At 44.7% G+C, this 18698-nt stretch overlaps 1 protein-coding gene across 1 annotated transcript in view; it reads right to left on the bottom strand.

Moving 5' to 3' along the window:
- The window catches only part of LOC128736654 (kinesin heavy chain), a 40874-nt gene that overhangs the window by 18190 nt on the left and 3986 nt on the right, over positions 1-18698 (bottom strand). The window contains exons 3-5 of the mRNA XM_053831145.1: positions 2769-3607; positions 1438-2697; positions 1260-1361 (exon numbers count right to left, since the gene is read on the bottom strand). Coding sequence (XP_053687120.1) covers positions 1260-1361; positions 1438-2697; positions 2769-3607 — 2201 coding nt within the window. The remainder of the gene's footprint in view (positions 1-1259; positions 1362-1437; positions 2698-2768; positions 3608-18698) is intronic.

The following is an 18698-nucleotide window of genomic DNA, read 5'->3' as shown; positions in this document are numbered from 1 at the left end:
TACCAGAATTTCTATCTTGTCACAAAATTACCGCCGAAATTCACTTTAACAGACCAGAAAAGTAAAATAATATCTTTATTCGAAGGGACCTAAATTGTTAAGGAAAAACTTCTTGCTTTGCTATGGTGACAATCATCCAAGGCATACTTGATCTCAGTACATATCTCGCTTTAACAGAGACAACGATTGAAGTGAAAACATAGAACATCGAAAAACATGTTCCTGTTGTTGAAGCCACAATTTACACGCTTCTATCAAAATCAAAATAAATTTTGCCCAATCACTAAAACACAGTAGAGAGTCGTTTATCAATTTTCTCGTAATCACTAATCAACAACAAGCCGTTCAAGAACGAATAAAGAACAATAATTTACACAACAACTTTACATTTTTTACAACCCCCATCAAACCCCCACTTCGAACCCCGTCTTGGAGCGCCCGCGGTCGAGCACCATCCAAGAGGGCCTCGATCTAAACGGGAAAAACAAAACAACGACGAATCGAAGCACCGACATCTTGACCGACTTTCGCAGCACAGTCGAAAGCGCACCGCAAGAGCCGTGCCCTTCGTCAAGTATTAGGGGACATAACAGGAGAGTAGAGTTTACAGAATAATCAAATACTGCGGGCACCGATGGGTCAGAAGCACCATCGTCAGCGAGAGAAGCAAGTGCAGTTGAAGCGTTGGCAGAGCCAACGGTATCGTCGACGTCAGCGAGGATAATAAACTCTTTCCCTTCGCTTTCTGCTGTTGCCGCTGCTGATTGCTACCGCCGTCTTCGACGTAGTCGACGTCGTCATCATCGTCATTATTGTCAGTCAGTTCGTCTCGCGCAAGATCCTCAATCAGCGGACAGCCAGACTTATTTCTACGATTGAGCAAATTTTTGTGCAACTTGGTCAGTTTCAAGCTGCCCGGAATTTGGTATTGCTGTTGTTGTATTTGCTGTTGGTGTTGGAGAGAACACTGCTGCTGCTGCTGCTGCTGCTGCTGCAGCAGCAGTTGAAGGTCTTGTTGTAGTTGTTCCTGCTCTTCGTCCCGATTGCTGTCCCGACCAGATACCAGACCCGACTCATTGCCAGTAGCAGCAGCAAAAGCGGCTGCCAAAGAAGGTCTGCGGCAGTGAGATAGGCCAGAACGGCGCAGAGCGCCAAAGTCAAACGGCTGGTCTTGGGTTAGTTTTGATTTTAGAACAGGAGATGACGGTTTGGGTTGGATGTTAGTGGGTCTAGTAGTGCTTAATTGGTACGGTACTGACATTAATTCTTGCAGTTTGGCGGACTTCTCCGCTTCCTCCTGGCGCAACTTCTCGTAATCGGCCGTCATCTGTTGGTGGGCAAGCGACAGCTTCTGGTTGGTACTAAAATGGAAAGAGAAAATCATTCAATTAATCGATCATAAGCTAGGGTAAGAACAGCTAGTACAAAAATACTAACTCCTTCAGTTCGTTGATGAACTCCTGCTTCTCGGAGATTTCGTCTCGCAGAGCGGAAACCTGTTTGGTGTGCGCGTCCCGCAGCTGATCCATCTGGTTCTCGAATGCAGCCTTCAGCTGGTCAGCCTTCTGTTTCTCTTCCGCATTCACGGCCGATACCTGTTCGGCGGCCTTCAGTTTGGCGCATTCTTCGCGCAGAGCGTCCACATTCTCCTCCAAAGTGCGCTTCTTATTTTCTGCTTCTCGCATCGATTCCTGTAGTGACTTCATACGGGCCTCGTGCTGAGAAATTAGCAACCTGCATTCGCTGAGATCTTTCTCGTATTCGCCGACCTTTTTGTTGGCTTCCTGTTGTAGGTTTTCCAAATTCGAGCACCGTTGGGAGACGTTCTTCGCCTCTGACTTCAGCTTGCTAATGTACAGCCGGGCAACAGTGAACTCCTCCTCGAGCTTACCGGCGGAGGCTTCCACGTTCAGTTTCATATCGTTCGGATCGGCAGCCAGAGCCTGACCAACCTCGGAGATGTCACGCAGCAAATTACTGAGCATTTCATTGATGCGCTTCTTCTGGTGGGCAGACATGTCCTTCAGCTGTTGCAGTTCCGACTGTGCACTGTTCAAGGAAGTCTGTTTCTGCAGCAATTCATCGTTTACGGAATCGATTTCCTTGTTCTTCGATTCGATTTCCTGGGACTTTTGATCGTAGTTAACGGCAAGTTCTTCAAGCGCTTGAAGGACTTCCTTAACCTCCTCCTTGGCGCTCTCGTTCTCCTGCTGAATGCGAGTCATTTCTGCTTGCAAATTTTCATAGTCTCGCCGGGTATTGGCGATCAGTTCTTCCTGATCCATAATCTGCTCCTTTAGTTTTTCAACGTATTGCGACTGCTGGTTGATCTCTTCATCCTTATCGTCTAGCTGCTGGTAGAGGCGTTCTCGTTCCTGCTCCAGGGCGGCACGTTCGTCGGCATTGATCGAACCGACCATTGTCAAGCCACTTGGCGTTGCCGGTACCGGCAGATCCGAAGGTTTCTCCAGCAGAACTTCCACGTTCGGCGTGCTAGCTTCCATAACGTCCTGCAGATCGAGCTGCTCTTCCACGTTTACGGTCTCACCCGCTCGCCATCTTGCCAGTTCGGCTTCCAGCTTTTCCACCTTACCCTTCAGGCGACCATTCTTTTCCTTCTCCCGTTCGTAGCGACGTTTCCACTCCTCAGCCGTCAGCTCTTCGTTCACGCAGACTACATTCTTCACCGTTTTTGCTCTGCAAAAAATAAATCATACGAAAAAATTAGTTTCGAACGAAAAACTTTCGACATTCCAACCTCAACCAACCTTCGGCCGAAGTCGAGCGTCGACTTGGTTTCCGCCTCGTTGAAGCTGGCCGGCGAACAGCAGATGACAATGGTGGTGCGTGCATTGCCACCGAGCGATTCCTGCAGGATTCGAGTTAGCTTCGAGTCACGGTAGGGAATATGCGTCTTGTTGCCGTCGGCCAGCGCCGAAATCACATTACCCAGCGCCGACAGTGATTTGTTGATGTTCTTCGCTTCGTCTAGCACCGTACCCTCGGCACCGGTTTTCGAGACCTTCTCCGAACCGGCCAAATCGACCAGATATAGCTTACCGGAAAGTTTCTTCTGATTTTCCAGGTTTTCCTGCTTGACGTTAATCAGAAACACCGAGTGCGACCGGGACGAGTGCTCGTTCATGTTGGTGACCGCTATGTGCCGATTGGATTTGCCCTCCTCAATCACCTCGAACACGTCCTCTGGACTGGACACGAACCGTTCGCTGGCACCCTTCACGTACGGTACCCGATTTTTGTCCTCATGCACACTCAGATTCACCTTGCTAACATCGAGCAGGTCCCGGATCTTGTCCATGTAGATTTCATAGTAGGAAACCTTGATGTGGAACTCCAGATTCACCTCCATGCTGTAGATGTGGTTGAAGATATCGTTAACGATACGCGGAATGATACCTTGCTTTCCCGGGTCGCCGATGACGCCCTCCATCGTGTGCGTTTTGCCGGACGACGTCTGACCGTAGGCAAATATGGTGCCGTTGTAGCCGGCCAGTACGTCCGAGACGATCGACTTGGCCGCCTCATTGTAGACCTTCTCCTGTGTGGCGTTCGGTTTGAATACTTTGTCGAAGAGGTAAACTTTGCCCTACAAAAGGTGGTGGAGGGGAGAGACCGAAACAAAATTCAATCAGTAACAAATTCGCACAAACTAAAGAAGATATTTGAAATTATTATTCTAATGTCCGCTCAGCTCAGCGCAGCTTTTTACTACCCCTCCGATAGAAAAGCACAAAAAGATCGATTCGATAAACCGTGTTGGGCATAACGAAAAAGAAACGAATGGATACATAAATGATGCATCGACCGAGCGAGCTTGTCCGCCCGGCCGCGTCCCAGCCCCGGCTGACTGGCCGTGCTTTCATGTACCTACAATCAATCGCTAATTCGCGAACATGCTATATAATATAATAATACTTTGCTTCCGTTCCGTTCCGTGCCGTGCCGTTGTGAGAGGAGGCCTCAAAAACAGGTGAAAGAAAGAAAAAAGGTGTTGTACCTAGGTACCTAGGAGGTGGTATACCGCAACGGAGACGGAGGAAAGACTGACGAAACTCGTACGCCGCTATGAATGAAGAAAACGTGCCAACTGGCGCAAAGCCTTAGTTGCTATGCACTTTTGCGTTACGGCCAGTCGAAGCCGGCTGAACTGTATGTAAGCGATGTTTTGATTTATAGATAGTTAAGCCAAAATCCACGGCTAACGGAACGCGAAGTGACGTGTAAAGCTGCCTTTTTTGGATCAAAAAAGGCGTAATAAAAATTAAATTAAATTAAAATCACCGAAAATAGATCCAACCTTAAAATTCATCAAAAATATAGCTACTAATAGAGATAGCAAATTATCGCACCTAATTAGATAGATAGGTGTGAGATGGTTTGAAGTTTTAAAAATGGAATGCTCTATAAACATAGAATGCACATATAAACAGGAAAATAGGAAGAAACTAAGCAAATATTAAAATAAAACAAGTAGAACACAAAGTTAAAAACTGCACATATAACGGTAACAGGTTCGTTTTGACATACTGTCCGATGAAAGGTAATTCCGAGAAAGTCAGTCGAGCGAAGAACTCTTGAAAGCGCCATGGGCACCAATTGGTCCGCATAATAATTTTCCAATAAATACGGCATGCATACTGTTGCAAAATGTTAACGTCCCCATGCCGGTGCTGGAATAGCAGGTTTCCTTGGTAACGGAAGTAGTTTGCTGATCAAAGTAGGCGAAATGAAAATTTTCATATTAAGCATAGGATACCGCCCGTGTGCTGCTACTCCGTTATTGACCAGGACCGATGAAAATTGCAAAATAATGGCTCGAAAAAACATACTTGGGACAGCATGCTATTCCTCATTGTGCATCCCTATCAGGTCCCTGCATGCTGATCAATACCGACGCCGGTCACGTCCGAATGCGGGTCTTGGTGGGATGGGAAGGTATGTTAGTCCAATACTTGTTGCTACTAAAGACCAGGGAATCCTCCGCATCTTCACAAGTATTTCGGGAAAGGAATTGTTGTTAGTAGATGGGGGGAGCTAGATGGATAATGTTAGTATGTAAGCACCAGTTATATGCAACTAATCTGGATTTTCGCAAAACTTCTAGAGCCGTTAATTACGAAAATTAAGATATGAAATATATACTTTTTATTATAAATCTAATATAATGGTAATGGTACTCATGAACAACCATAATTTGTTAATTTATATCGAAAATACTATACAGATGCGAGATTTACAGTTCGAAAACCGTATGACAATTTGAACTCATTATACCTGAAAACAAAAATCAGGGATAATGGAAACGGGCCAATATTTTTTTCCATGTGTGGACTCATCACTGCGACCAGTACAGTTGATCTACTGTGATACCCCCCGGGTGTTTTGCTGTATGACCTGCACTGCATTTCTTTTTGCTATAATCGCTATTGGGGTTTACACTTCCTTCAAAGCTTGATCTACTTTACCCACATAATACTCGCTGCCAGTACTATCCCATATTATAGCCGTTCCTGGCGAGGACTCATTCGTACCTCTGACCAGTACACTTAACTATAGCAGGGACACTTGCACTGTCAAGAGGCTTCAGAGGGTAAGTATAGAATTCAGCATGAAGGAAGGGTAAATGAGGGGGGCCTGAGAATAAACTCATGCTAAAGTCACTTGACATTGAATGGCTTGATTATACTAAGATTCGAACCCACGACCACTCGCTTGTCAAAGCAGACTCGATAACCTTGCGGCTATGGAGCCCCCAGACGAGCCAATATAGTCCCTAAATTGATAAGCATTAATGGAATTCCTCTTACCAACGCTAATATGCAGAGATATAGCGCCCTCTTATAAAATGAAAAATTTTCATATTCTTGAAAAAGCTGAAAAAGGTTTTTTTCAATCTCGTGGAATAAGCTAGTTTTTTTAAAAGTATTGTGTCTCTAATTACAGTTATGTAAATATTTAAACAATAATTAGATTGCGTTATTATTCCGGTAAAAAGATAGTGTTCTGTTAATCTGAAGCAGTGGTCTTTTTTTAGCCGATTTTTTGCACTCGAAACAAAGTCGCGAAATTTTACCTACCCCGGGCGGTTGTCAAAGGGGAATTAGGCTCAGTGGATCTGCATAATTTTTTGTTTTCTTTTACATACATAGCATTATCATCTGAGGTATATCTGTCGTCTTGACCCAGAAATTGACGGAAAATTGCACAGGTGCTAAATGTCGCTTATTTCTGCAACGCAGCTAGCCCCTTTAGGTCTTCCAGCAATACTATCGGAACCACTCCGGTTGCGGAAAGCACTATAGGAACTATTTTTGGGACCTCTTCTTATCCTCACAACTATTTCAAATCCCCTGCAAGCGGAGAAAATTATACAATTTTCTGACCGTGTGTTGACTTTAAATTACGGCTTAGTGGAATGGCGACGTCAATATTGGTTACTGTTCATCTACCTGTGTCGTAAACCATAATGTCCGGTCGGTTGCGGTGAATAAAAAGGTCCGTCAGAACGGTGCGGTTCCAATACAGCTTGAAAGGGTCTTTTTCTAAGACGGGATCTGGTTTATAGCGGTAATTTGGCACATCTTCCTCCAACAAACCGCCAATATCTTTGCTACGTTGTTGAGGCTGTATAGGCTGCGTTTGTGCTAGTATATATTAGGCAGCCAGCTATAATATGGTCGATGGTTCTTATGGTTGATGGCACATTCGGCATAGATCCTCTACATCCTGATGCCAGATACACCGCCTACAATTTCTTGTCGGCATAATCTCGTCTTGAATGGCTATCATGTTAGATTCGACCACTAGAGAGAGTTCACCACGAGAGAGCCATAAGTTCGATGCGACCTTGTCGGCCTAAGGCCGGTTTAATTGGTAGGAATGAGCACCATGTACAACTTTCTGCTTCCAAGATGTAATCTTCTGTTCGATAGATTGCATCTGAGGTCGTAGTCTGGTTGTGCCAGATGTAAAGCGCTGTAGCCCTTATCAGCTACACAAATAATTCTGTACATTGCGTGTCTAGTTGCGCATTCTACGAAATATTCACGCATTTGACGCACCTGAGCAACGCACAGTGCATGAATGTCGGCTATTTCTACACTCCTCTCTACTCGTGATAAAGCTATTCTCGTCAGTGCCGATTGAAAGTGGCGCATACCAACTTGCTTGAACTTGCGCACCCTCCTCTCAAGATCTTCTAGGTCAGTTTTGCTCCACTTCACTACTCCGGGAATGGCAAATGTATTCAATGCTCGTACCTTATTCCCCGTGTTAAGAAAAAACTTTAGGACACAGTTCACTCGACATAAAAATTAATCCCGCAGTTCTATCTTGATATCGGTGTGGCGAATTCTGGAGAGTTGCCTGGAACCAAGGTATTTGTACGATTCGCCACGAACCATATCCCCATTGTAGACCTCGTAACCATCAAAACTAGTAAAGTGCGCTGCTTGAAGCTGTAGGTACTGATTGGCATTTGTGAAGTCCAAACTCCATACCGATATTGCTTCTTACTAATTTGATACTAATTACATATTCAACTAATTTGATAACTACTCCTAGTCGTTTTCGAGCGCAACACAGTTTTCCCATCACTATGCTGTACTGTAGTAGTCCACTGCCCCATCGCATGCTGCAGGAACCGCGTCGTGACTACAGGATCTATTTCATACATCTCCAGGACCTTAATTAGAAACGCGAGAGATATGGAGTCGTATGCTTTCTTGTAGCCAATGTAGGCCATACTGAGATTTCGCTTGTTCTCCTCCAGGGGGGCAGATTCAGTAACATCTTTAGGCATTTATTTTGACGCACTGAAGCCGCAGCTTGTGTTTCCTAGTACAGTTCGTCCAGACTGGGACCGCGTACTCTATCGCCGGGTAGATGATTTGTTTGTAGACAGCCAGCCGTTTCGTCAGGCTCAGTTTGGATGTTTTGCATATCATCGGGTACAAGGACCGGATGAGTATGCTACATTTCTTGATTATTTTGTTAATATGAGACCTGAAGATCAACTGCCTGATTAGCGTGAGTTCGAGGTAATCGACCTAATCGGAGCACTGCATGAATCGTTGAACCAAACCCTTACGCTCGCAACCGCAATCAGCTTTGAAGACTTCAAGTGTGGGAAAGGGATTGCCTGAGTTTTGTCCGCGTTGATCACGATTCTCCAGCTCGTAAAATTTTCTGTCAAAATATCCAGACCTCTCTGAAGCTTGCATGTGAGGGCACGTATGACACGACCTTCGTACATGATTGCTGTGTCGTCCGCAAACTGAGACAATACCCTCTCTGAGGGGAGGGATGTTAGATGTATATATGTTATACAAAATGGGTCCAAGGATACTTCCTTGGGGCACACCTGCAGGGATGTTCTGCGAACAGACACTATTCTGAGATACCCGGAACACTCTGCCCGTCAGATAGCTTCTGATGTTCTTGATAAGATACAGCGGAATATTGTATTGATGCAGCTTGAACATCAGGCCGTCGTGCCTTTGCAACCGTCGCCGATGTGCCAGAAGCAGGCGGTTGCGGAACTCTCTCAGAAGATTGCTCCACGTGTACCTTTGCTGCTCCTGACGCGAATCATCCATTCGGCTAACGTGACATGCGAGCCTTGCCAAACATATAGTTCAGCATTTCATTATTATAGTTATTATAGTTCAGCTTGGTTTTTCATTATTTGCGTTTCGTCTTTGTTTTCTTCAGATTTTTTCGCGTCAGGTCTTTAATTTTTTGTCTTTATTATGTGTACCTACTCTGTCGTCTTTTTAACGTCTGTTAGATGTTTTTCGTTCTTCTTAATTGATTTATACTTGTTTTCTAGCATTTTCAGATTGTCTATTTTCGGCAATTTGTTGCCATATTTTATCGCCGACGTTTTTGTGACGTTTTTGATTACTCATAATGGCATTTTCATCGTTTCATTGTTTTTTTTGGCGTTTTTTACCGCTTATTTCGCGTTTTTTAGCATCTCTGCATCGTATTTTTGTCGTCTTTTCGCTTACTAGCCATCGATTTTTCGTTATCTTGCCGTCGTCTTTTCACATCTTCTTCATCATCTTCTTGCCGATTAATTGATTTCTTCTCATCGTTCTATGCTTGTCTTTTCGTCATCTTTATGATGCATTGTATTTTTTCCACACCTTTGTTATCTTTTTGTTTTCTTTCCTTTGTATTTTTTCGTCTTTTTCCCATCTCTTCGTCAAATTTTTCTTATTTCAAGCTCATTTTGCCATTCCTTCATCGTATTTTATTTGTTTTTGACGTTTACTTTTCGCATTTGTGTCGTCTTTTTCGGCAACTTTTTACTCTCGTTGTTGTGCTCTTTGTTGCTATTTTAGCGTTTGTTCGTCATGTTTTCTTTGTTTTTATCTATTCATCATTAAACGTTTTCGTTTTTGCCGGTTTGTTGTTGTTTTTCGTCACTATTTTTCCTGTTTTACGTTGTCATTTTTGACACGAGCACTTAACCCGTGCGTCCGTGGAAAATTTCTAAATCCGAAGAACTACAAATAAATCTGCAGAGCTTCAGAATAATTTTCCATATTTCATCATTTTTTCAACCTTTGTTACAATAAAGAGCAAAATGGTACAAATTGTAAGTTGATTATTTGTGGAACTTTTTTCGAATCCATCTACAGGTTATTTTCTGAACATTTACCATTATCGTTTTCCATCTTTTCCCCCTCAAGGTTTGCCTAAAAACAAATGAAATTTAGTATTGTACAAATCTTTGCTCTTTTGGTTGTATTATGTACTATTGTAGTACAACGGCTAGCATAACCTTGAATTCGAGGGTATGTTTTGTGCTTTCACCACTGCACTGATACTGATGGAGAAAAAATAGTTTCGGTAAATGTACAATTTCCACGGCCCTATCTTCAGTCCCACTCTTCCAAACGCGTTCCCTCCCATAAGCTATCGAATCCAAAGGTTACCACCCCCAACCCAAAGCCAGCAGTTCCGAAGCAAGCAGAGAGGGGCGCGGCACCCGCATTGCTCGTCGATTCAAGGACACTCTCCCTCAACTGCAACGCCATTGATTCCAATGATGGCCTCTCCGCGGAATTTTGGTGTGTGTATTTTGCTAACAACGAGGTCTGGAGCCAAGCAGAATCCTCTTGCCGAAAATGCAGTTAAATGAGACTATTCTCCTGGGCGTTTTTTTGTGGGTGGTCACGTACAGTCACAACAGTGCCTGTGAATCGAACGACAATATCGAATGAATTTAATTGGCCCATTCATTCGAGTAATACCAGACTTAATGTGGTTTAATTGTTCCTTTTTCAATTGATGAATTAGTGAACAACTAAAATCGTTTTAGATCATTAAATGGGAAATACCAGAACCATTGTCTCGTTTTCGATTATATTAACAGACTTTTACTGAGAAAGCAAAACTTTTCGACCACCCACGAGTTGATGCGAGTGAGTGAAATTCGTCTAATCTTCTTGGAACGGAGCTGTGACAACATAATTTTATTATGATGACAGAGTATGTTTACGGAGCAGAGGACTGATTAAAACATGTGATGGAGAGTAAACAAAAAATGCCCACAATAAGCGGCTGGGTGGTCATGGAGCACGAATGGGTGTGCTCAGAGAAAAGGAGAAACGAGTTGAATTGTTACAAACTGCCGTCTGAGAAAAATATCGATTTTTCCAGAATGTTTACAAGAACGAAATCAAAACAACAAGGTTGGTTATTTCAAAAGCAAAATGCATCCGTTCAGGTTTAGTGTTAAATTTGCAGCTTATGCATGCATAACAGAGCTAATTCGAGTTCGAACGCTCCGTCATCGGTAATCACATGTTTCGCTCTAAAGACGCTTTTGTCATAATCAGTTTACTCGCTTTAATCTGGTTGCTCTCTTGTGTTGAACATTCCTGTCATGCTTGCGATTTGGTTCAGTCAATTCGAATAGAGCGAAAAAACACGAACGAGCCTAGAGTCTAGGCGGCAGCAGTAGTACTCTACTGGTACCTACACAGCCATGCGGTCAGTCAGTTAGCAGTTGGTGATGTATCGAGTACGCAACTGTACCTACACCAGAGCGGCAATTGGCAGGCGGGCGGACTGTGTGTTGTTCCGGATGAGGTCACGGTCTCTGCATCGCGTCATCCACATATCCATCCGATGAGATAGACGAAATGAGTGTGCTGCCGCCGCTTAAAGTATGTATTTAGTTTAAAATAATGTGTGCTTTCCACTGCTTCGCACAACGCTCCTCAGGTTTGCGTTTTATATATTAGGTACGTGAACTATAGCGATTCACGCTGCTAGAGATGATTTTCGAATAAGCAGCTTTTCCTTTCTTGGAAGCGACATTGTAACAGTGATATATTGAGGTAAAAGACAAGACAGTACTCATGGGCGGTTTAAACGGAATGGTACGTCAAAAAGAGAAAGGCTGCGAGAGAACAAAACGAACCGTGGCGCTGAAGATTTAGCGAAAATGGATTAACTATCAATCAAGCCGCTAAGTTGATCACAAATATCAGATTGGCTAAATTAATAATTACCACAGTTATACGCAAAAGTTCATTTTAGGATAATTCCATACAATAGATAATTGTTAAGGGCATAAAGGCTTCGAAAACCCACTACGTTCTTTTAAACGAAAACGTTTATAAATAGGGAAAACTTAACAGTTTCTTCGAAGAAGCTAACCACTTTTTCTTAAATTCGTCCCACAGTGCATGAGCAACAAGCACCGCTACCAAGAACTCTTGCGCGTATCGTATCGTTATTGTTGTATCTTCTGTTTGAAATTCAACTGGAATTCTAAGTGTCATCACGGCCTCGAAGCGTATTTTTTAATTAACGTTTACGCATGTTTCATCGTCCTTGATTATGTACAGAATTTTACACAACGGACAGTATTTGATCAAGTAGATCACGGAATTTTGTTAAGCAATAAGCTAGAGAACCTCGCATGTCACGCCAAAAAGAGGACAGAGATCGTGAAAAATTAGAACTATTCCAAGCTAATGACACGCGCAAGTTTTATGAGAAGGTGAACCAAACTCGGAAGGACTACACACCGAAACCTGACATGTGTAGGGACGAGGGAGGGAATCTAATCACAAACGAGCGCGAGGTGGTCGACAGATGGAAGCAGTTCTTCGATGAACACCTCAATGGCGAAGTCGCAAAAGGAGACGGAACGGAAATTTACCTAGGAGCGCACAAGGAAGATAGTAATGTCCTAGCACCTGATCTCCAAGAAGTCAAAAGAGAAATCGGGTGAAGACCAATAAAGTCGCTGCAAAAAGGGCGATCGGCTAGACTGCTGTAACTGTCGCGGTATTACGCTGGTAAACGCCGCCTACAAGGTACTCTCCCAGATCCTGTTACGCCGGTTGTCACCGATAGCACAAGGTTTCGTAGGGAATTATCAGGAGGATTTCAAATTTTTACTAACCGATAGATCTTGCAGAAATGTCGGGAGTACAACGTGCCCACGCATCACATCTTTATTGATTTCAAAGCAGCATATGATACAGTCGATCGACAGACAAGCTATGGCAGATAATGCACGAACACGGTTTTCCGGACAAACTGACGCGACTGATCAAAGCTACATTGGATCGAGTGATGTTTTTCGTACGCATCTCTGGAACACTCTCGAGTCCCTTCGAGACGCGGCGAGGGTTGAGACAAGGTGACAGTTTATCCTGCATGCTGTTCAACATCGCTCTTGAGGGGGTGGTCCGACGAGCGGTTATCGAAACGACAGGCTTGATTTTTACCAAGAGTAGCCAACTTCTAGGCTTTGCAGATGACTTCGATATCATTGCCAGGAACTTTGCGACGGCGGAGGCAATCTACGCCAGACTGAAAACGGAGTCTAGGAGAATTGGGCTAAAAATAAATGCGTCGAAGACCAAATACATGAAAGGAAGAGGCTCAAAGGAAACAAATGCGCGCCTCCCACGGACGATAACCATTGACGGCGACGAACTAGAAGTGGTAGAGGAGTTCGTGTATTTGGGATCGCTGGTGCCCGCGGAGAACACTAGTAAGGAGATCCAGCGGCGCATCCAAGCGGGAAATCGGGCCTACTTTGCCCTTCGTAAAACGCTACGATCAGGAAGCATACGCCGCCGCACGAAGCTAACAATGTACAAAACCATTATTAGACCGGTAGTTCTTCATAGACTTGAAGCCGTGACGTTGCTTACGGAGGACATACGCGCCCTTGCCGTGTTTGAGCGGAAAGTGCTGCGGACGATATTTGGCAGAGTACAAACTGAAAGCGGAGAGTGGCGGAGGCGTATGAATCACGAGCTACAGGCACTGCTTGGGGAGACTCCCATCGTACATCTAGCGAAAGTTAGCAGGCTACGGTGGGCCGGACACGTCGTAAGGATGCCGGACGACAGTGCGACGAAAATAGTACTCTTCAACAACCCCACCGGCACCAGGAACAGGGGGGCCCAACGTGCACGATGCCTCGACCAGGTCGAAAGCGATTTGCGACTTCTCAGACGGCTAGGAAATTGGCGACGAGTGGCCCAAGACCGAGTTGAATGGAGACGAGTGCTTGAAACAACACGAGCCACCCCGGCTCTATGCTGCTGAAGAAGAAGAAGAAGGAGGAAGGTCAAGATTTATTCTTATTAATGTAAAACTAGAATCAAAATACTAAGGCTAAATCACAGATTGAAATATCGCTAGCGAACGGTTAACAACACATGCTATATTCAAGGTAGACTTCTGGACGAAACGGGTTGCAAGAAGCACAAACGTAAGTTTCCTTAGAAATAGCTACACATTACACATTAAAATATACTAAAACTACATATTTAAACTTGTATCCCGTAGGGAAAATTTAACAACAAAAATAAACGGTTCGTTCAAATTTTTGGACGTCTTGCAATTCTTTATCTCGACAAACGAATTTGTTTCGGTAACAAATTAAATTTTCCGTTTATTTCGGAATGTCAACCGGTAGCGTAGCAAGTGCTGGGAGTCATTCCTGGAAGAATAACAGTGATTCTCCTGGCAATGAGGGGGCCAGTTGTGGTTCGTGTCGGCAGGTCGATAATAGTCGTATGGTACAATGCGACGAGTGTGAGGAGTGGTATCACTATGATTGTGTGAATGTGAATGATAGTATACGGGATAAAAATTGGAGCTGTAATGGATGCGTCAGAACGTCGCTTGAGAAGGAACGGGCTTCACTGAATATGCAGTTAAAGTGCCTCGAAGAGCAGCAGAAGCAGTGGCAACAAGAGCAACAAAATCGTTTGGAGCAGGATACGGAACGACAGCGAAAGCTTGAGCAGCACTTTAAGCACTTGCAGATGGCAAAGTTGCAGTTGCAGAGCAGCAAAACGGGAGATGCCACATGTAAATCCAGTGAACCTCAAACCCCGCGGAGTAGTCGATTGGGCGCGACTCCAAAAATACGACAGCAGTCCAATGTAGGTGCGAAATGCACTGTTCCGGTATTATCTGCAGAAGATCGACGAGATTCGGTGCCATTGGCGAGTTCAACTGCTAATGCAGTTAACATTGGCAAAGGCGATAGGGCGTCATCCATGGCATCGTCAAAGCAGTCAAAACGTTCCGCAAAGCTCCGTGAACAGCAGAGAAAAGCGTTGGAAGCGAGACAAGCGCTGGCAAAAAACAGCTTGAAGAGCTGTTGGGAGCACTGCACTGAGCGCATCGCGTACACAGCCGAACGTTCAGCCGGGGTATGTTCCTTTAACGACCACGGTCAACTTCAGGTCGTATGTTGACGTGCGGTGTAAAAAAACAACAAATAGAGACGAGTGAGTGACGGGACGGAAGAAAACAACAAAAAATAAGAAGTAAATAGTAGTCAGAATAAAAGGAAAGTTGTGCTATTTCTAATAGGGAGTGAGATTTATTTAATTAAGCCTAATTTGCACCAAAAAATACCGTGTATTTGATTCGTGAATTCAGGATACGAAAGTTGATCACTGTGAGTAAAGTGTGACTTGATTAAAACTTGTTATTCTAACTAAAAACGAGATGCAAAATTTGTTAACCTAGATAAAAACACACATTAAAACTTACAGCTAAAGATCGAGAACAAGGCAGGAGAGAAATAGATTAAAGTTAGTGTGAAAATTATTGAAAACGCTAAAAGAAAGTAAAAGCTAAAGGAAATATTTACAATTATTTACAATTTTCTTAATCCTAAATTTGCGCTAGATTTGATATCGATTTATTAGTGCTCGAAGAAAGTGACTAATCTGCTGGAGGGAAAAAGAAACTAAAAATGTAAGTTTAGAGTAGGGCAGGTTTGGGAAATGTAAATCTAATCAAACTATATAATTCTAGCTTTGATCTGCCAGAAAATAAGGCTGATTCCAAGGAAATAGTTTCGTCTGTTCAAAGTAGTCCGAACAAGAGCGTTTGGCGCTAGAGGAGCAAATGCTGGATTCTGATGTTACTGAAGCGGGTGAAGCGGACAAAATTGCAGATTGATTGAACAAGACCGATAAAGTGGAATTAGACGATGCTCTACCAGTATACGATAACTTACTCGCAGTTCCGGTGTTGTCGTCAAACCGACCGGTGGGTTCTAGTGGCCTCGTTCCAGTGAAAGGGGTTTCCAGTCAACAACGTTTTCGTGGAATTGGTCGCACGGATCTGCCGCCATCGATTTCTAATAATCAACAGCGCTTACAGGGAACGAATCATACGGAGTTTCCGATGTCGGTTTCTCATCTTCAACCACCGTTGTCTTGTTACCAACCTCCTCCACTGTATACTACAGCATCTCCGCCGATATCTACAGTACCAGCGTATCCGGGGTTGAATCCACAGCGGTATCCATTCAGTTCTCAAACGTCTGGGCTAATGCCACCAGTAACGACGGTCCCATAAATGGCATTGAATCCACAGTTGTATCCAGTTGTATGAACCGGTTGAAAATACTATTCGGCAACCCGGAATCGATCGTGCAGACGATGGTGAAGAGAGATGCCACTGTTGAAAGCAAAGTTAATCGTGATTTTGGCGTAGCGGTGAAGAATTTGTGAGCTACTATTCAAGTGTGCCAAATGGACGAACGGCTGTACAACGTTGCGCTGCTGCAGGAGCTCGTCGACAGCTTACCATCTACACTGAAAATGTAATGAGCTTTCTACCGGAAGGAGAAAGGGACAGCTACGCTATTAGACTTCAACGAGTGGCTCGGTAACATGGTTGAAGCGATTAGTCAAGTTAGTAGACCTCAGGTGTGGACCAAACCATCGAACACCGAGAAAAAAGGTCGAAAACAAGAAGCCTACGTACATGTGCATTCCACGCAACCAACAGAGCCGGTGGCTAGTGGTAGAGTTTGTCTAGCGTGCGTCGGTGAGTGCGGTAGCCTCGATAAGTGCAACAGCTTTCTCAAAATGACGCTGAATTCACGCTGGTCGTTGGTGAACCAGAAGAAGAAGATCTGCCGAAAGTGCCTGACCAAACACTACAAGACCTGCGAACGGAAGGTTCCTTGCAATCCAAACGGCTGCAACTTTGTACATCATCGCTTGCTGCACGACGACAGCAAACACAAGAAGTCGAACGAAACGACGCAAACGGCTTAGTGCAACGCGCATCATTGCACACTCGGAGGCCTTCATTGCACACTCAATGCCTTCCTCGACGCCGGATCAACCTCTACCTTGATGGAGCATAGCTTGTGGGACGAATTGCATCTGGAGGGTGAGAAGACTGCACTGCGCATCGCGTGGACTGGCGGCCAAGGCAGATATGAAGGCAACTCAGTGAAGTGTGCGGTTGAAATCTCCAGCACCGATAATCCTGGCAAGCGTTTCCATCTCTCTAAGGTGTATACTGTGCAGAACCTGGATCTGCCATCCCAGTCAATGTTCCTGTCGAATCGTGCTCTGGAGTGAAGCCACGAATCCTGATGGGTGTGGACAACTCTCGACTGGACTATCCGTTGGATTCCCGGGAAGGAGGTGAAAACCAACCTACAGCAGCACTAACGCGACTTGGCTGGTAAATCTACGGACTTTGCTCGGTGCAGACGCAGTAGAAGAAGGAATGTGCTACTGCGTATAGCTACCATATCTGTGAATGTGAAACGCTTCCTACAACGGTCAAGGATTATTTCTCGTTGAACAGCCTGGGAGTTCAGCTTCCTAGAAAGTCGTTGATGACGACAGAGAAAGAGCGGGTTATGCTGTTACTACAATCCAGCAAGGAGCTGAAAGGAAACCGATATGAAACATCTCTGTTGTGGAGATTCGGTGATAAGCAGCTGCCGGAAAGCAGAGCGATGGCCTTGAAGCGCCATGACTGTTTGGACAAGCGCATGAGGCGTGATCCGGAATTGGTGAAGACGTTTCGCGAAAAGATCCTGGAATACAACTGGACTGTGCAGTGTCGAGACAGAGAAAGAAGAAACGGAACTTGCGCAAGCTGTTCGCTCCATCTATGTTGAAGGTGGTTTCGAGACACGTGGATGGCTGCCCAACTCCCAGAAGGTGCTGGATTCTATGGGCGAAAACAGAACGAGTGAGAAGAAGCTGAACCAGAACGAAGATTTGGGGACCGAAAATGTACTTGGAATGTGGTGGGATACAGTCGGCGACACGTTCATGTTCCAATGCGCTGTCCACAGGAATAAAGGAATAAATGCCGGCCTCATTTGATCTATTAAAAAAAGACATCGACCCGAGTGTAAAAACTGTCGAGGCATTATGTTGTTCAATTCCGCCTATAAGGTGCTTTCCCGAATCCCGTTCTGCAGACTAAAACCGTTAGCGAAGTCCGTCCTTCGTCTACTCGCCGACGAAGCTGGTTTTCGTGAGGATCACTTCACGACGGATCAGATGTTTACCCTGCGTCAGTTACTGGACAAGTTCCGGGAGTACAACTTGCAGACTCATCATCTATTCGTGGACTTTAAGGCGGCGTACGATTCAGTCAAACGAAATGAGCTCTGGCAGATAATGCTAGAACATGGTTTCCTGACGAAACTAATTACGCTGATTCGTGCGACGCTGGATGGGTCCAAATCATGCGTTAGAATAGCGGGTGAGACCTCAGCTGGTTTCGTGATGTTGGATGGACTGAAGCAAGGGGATGCACTCTCAACAGAAGGAAGGTGCAATACGAAGAGCAAATGTGGAAAGGAATGGAACTATCATCACGAAATCTCACATGCTTCTTGGTTTTGCGGATGACGTCGATATCATCGTAATCAACCGTAAAGCAGTGGAAGGGGCCTTCAGGCCTTTAAAAAGGTAAGAGGCGAGATTGGGGCTTACCATTAACACCGCCGAAAAGAAGTACACGGTTGCTGGCAGGGAACGTGGGAGGCCAAGTGGTATTGGTGCCGAGGAGGAGTTAGGCGGGGAACGATATGAAGAAGTTAAGGAATTTATATACCTTGGTACACTCGTGACAATGATGTAAGCCACAAAGTGGCCACAACAGTCACCACAATAGATCAAAGAACTGGTCGCAGTGGTCCAAGGTCCCCAACAAGGAAAAAAAGCCACAAAGTGAAACGACGAATTGCAGCCGCGAATCGGGGTTCTTACGAATTACGCAGTCAGCCGAAGTCCTGTAGTTTGCAAATTCGCACAAAACTGGCGCTCTTCAGAAAACTAATCCTCACAGTGGCCCTGTACGGACATGAATTATGGACGATGAAGGAAGCTGATCGACGAGTG

Source organism: Sabethes cyaneus, chromosome 1 (genome assembly GCF_943734655.1).
Source record: "Sabethes cyaneus chromosome 1, idSabCyanKW18_F2, whole genome shotgun sequence".
NCBI classification, from domain to species: Eukaryota; Metazoa; Arthropoda; class Insecta; order Diptera; family Culicidae; genus Sabethes; species Sabethes cyaneus.
The sequence above is the reverse complement of the archived record's forward strand: the minus strand, read 5'-3'. Positions and strand labels throughout refer to the sequence as shown.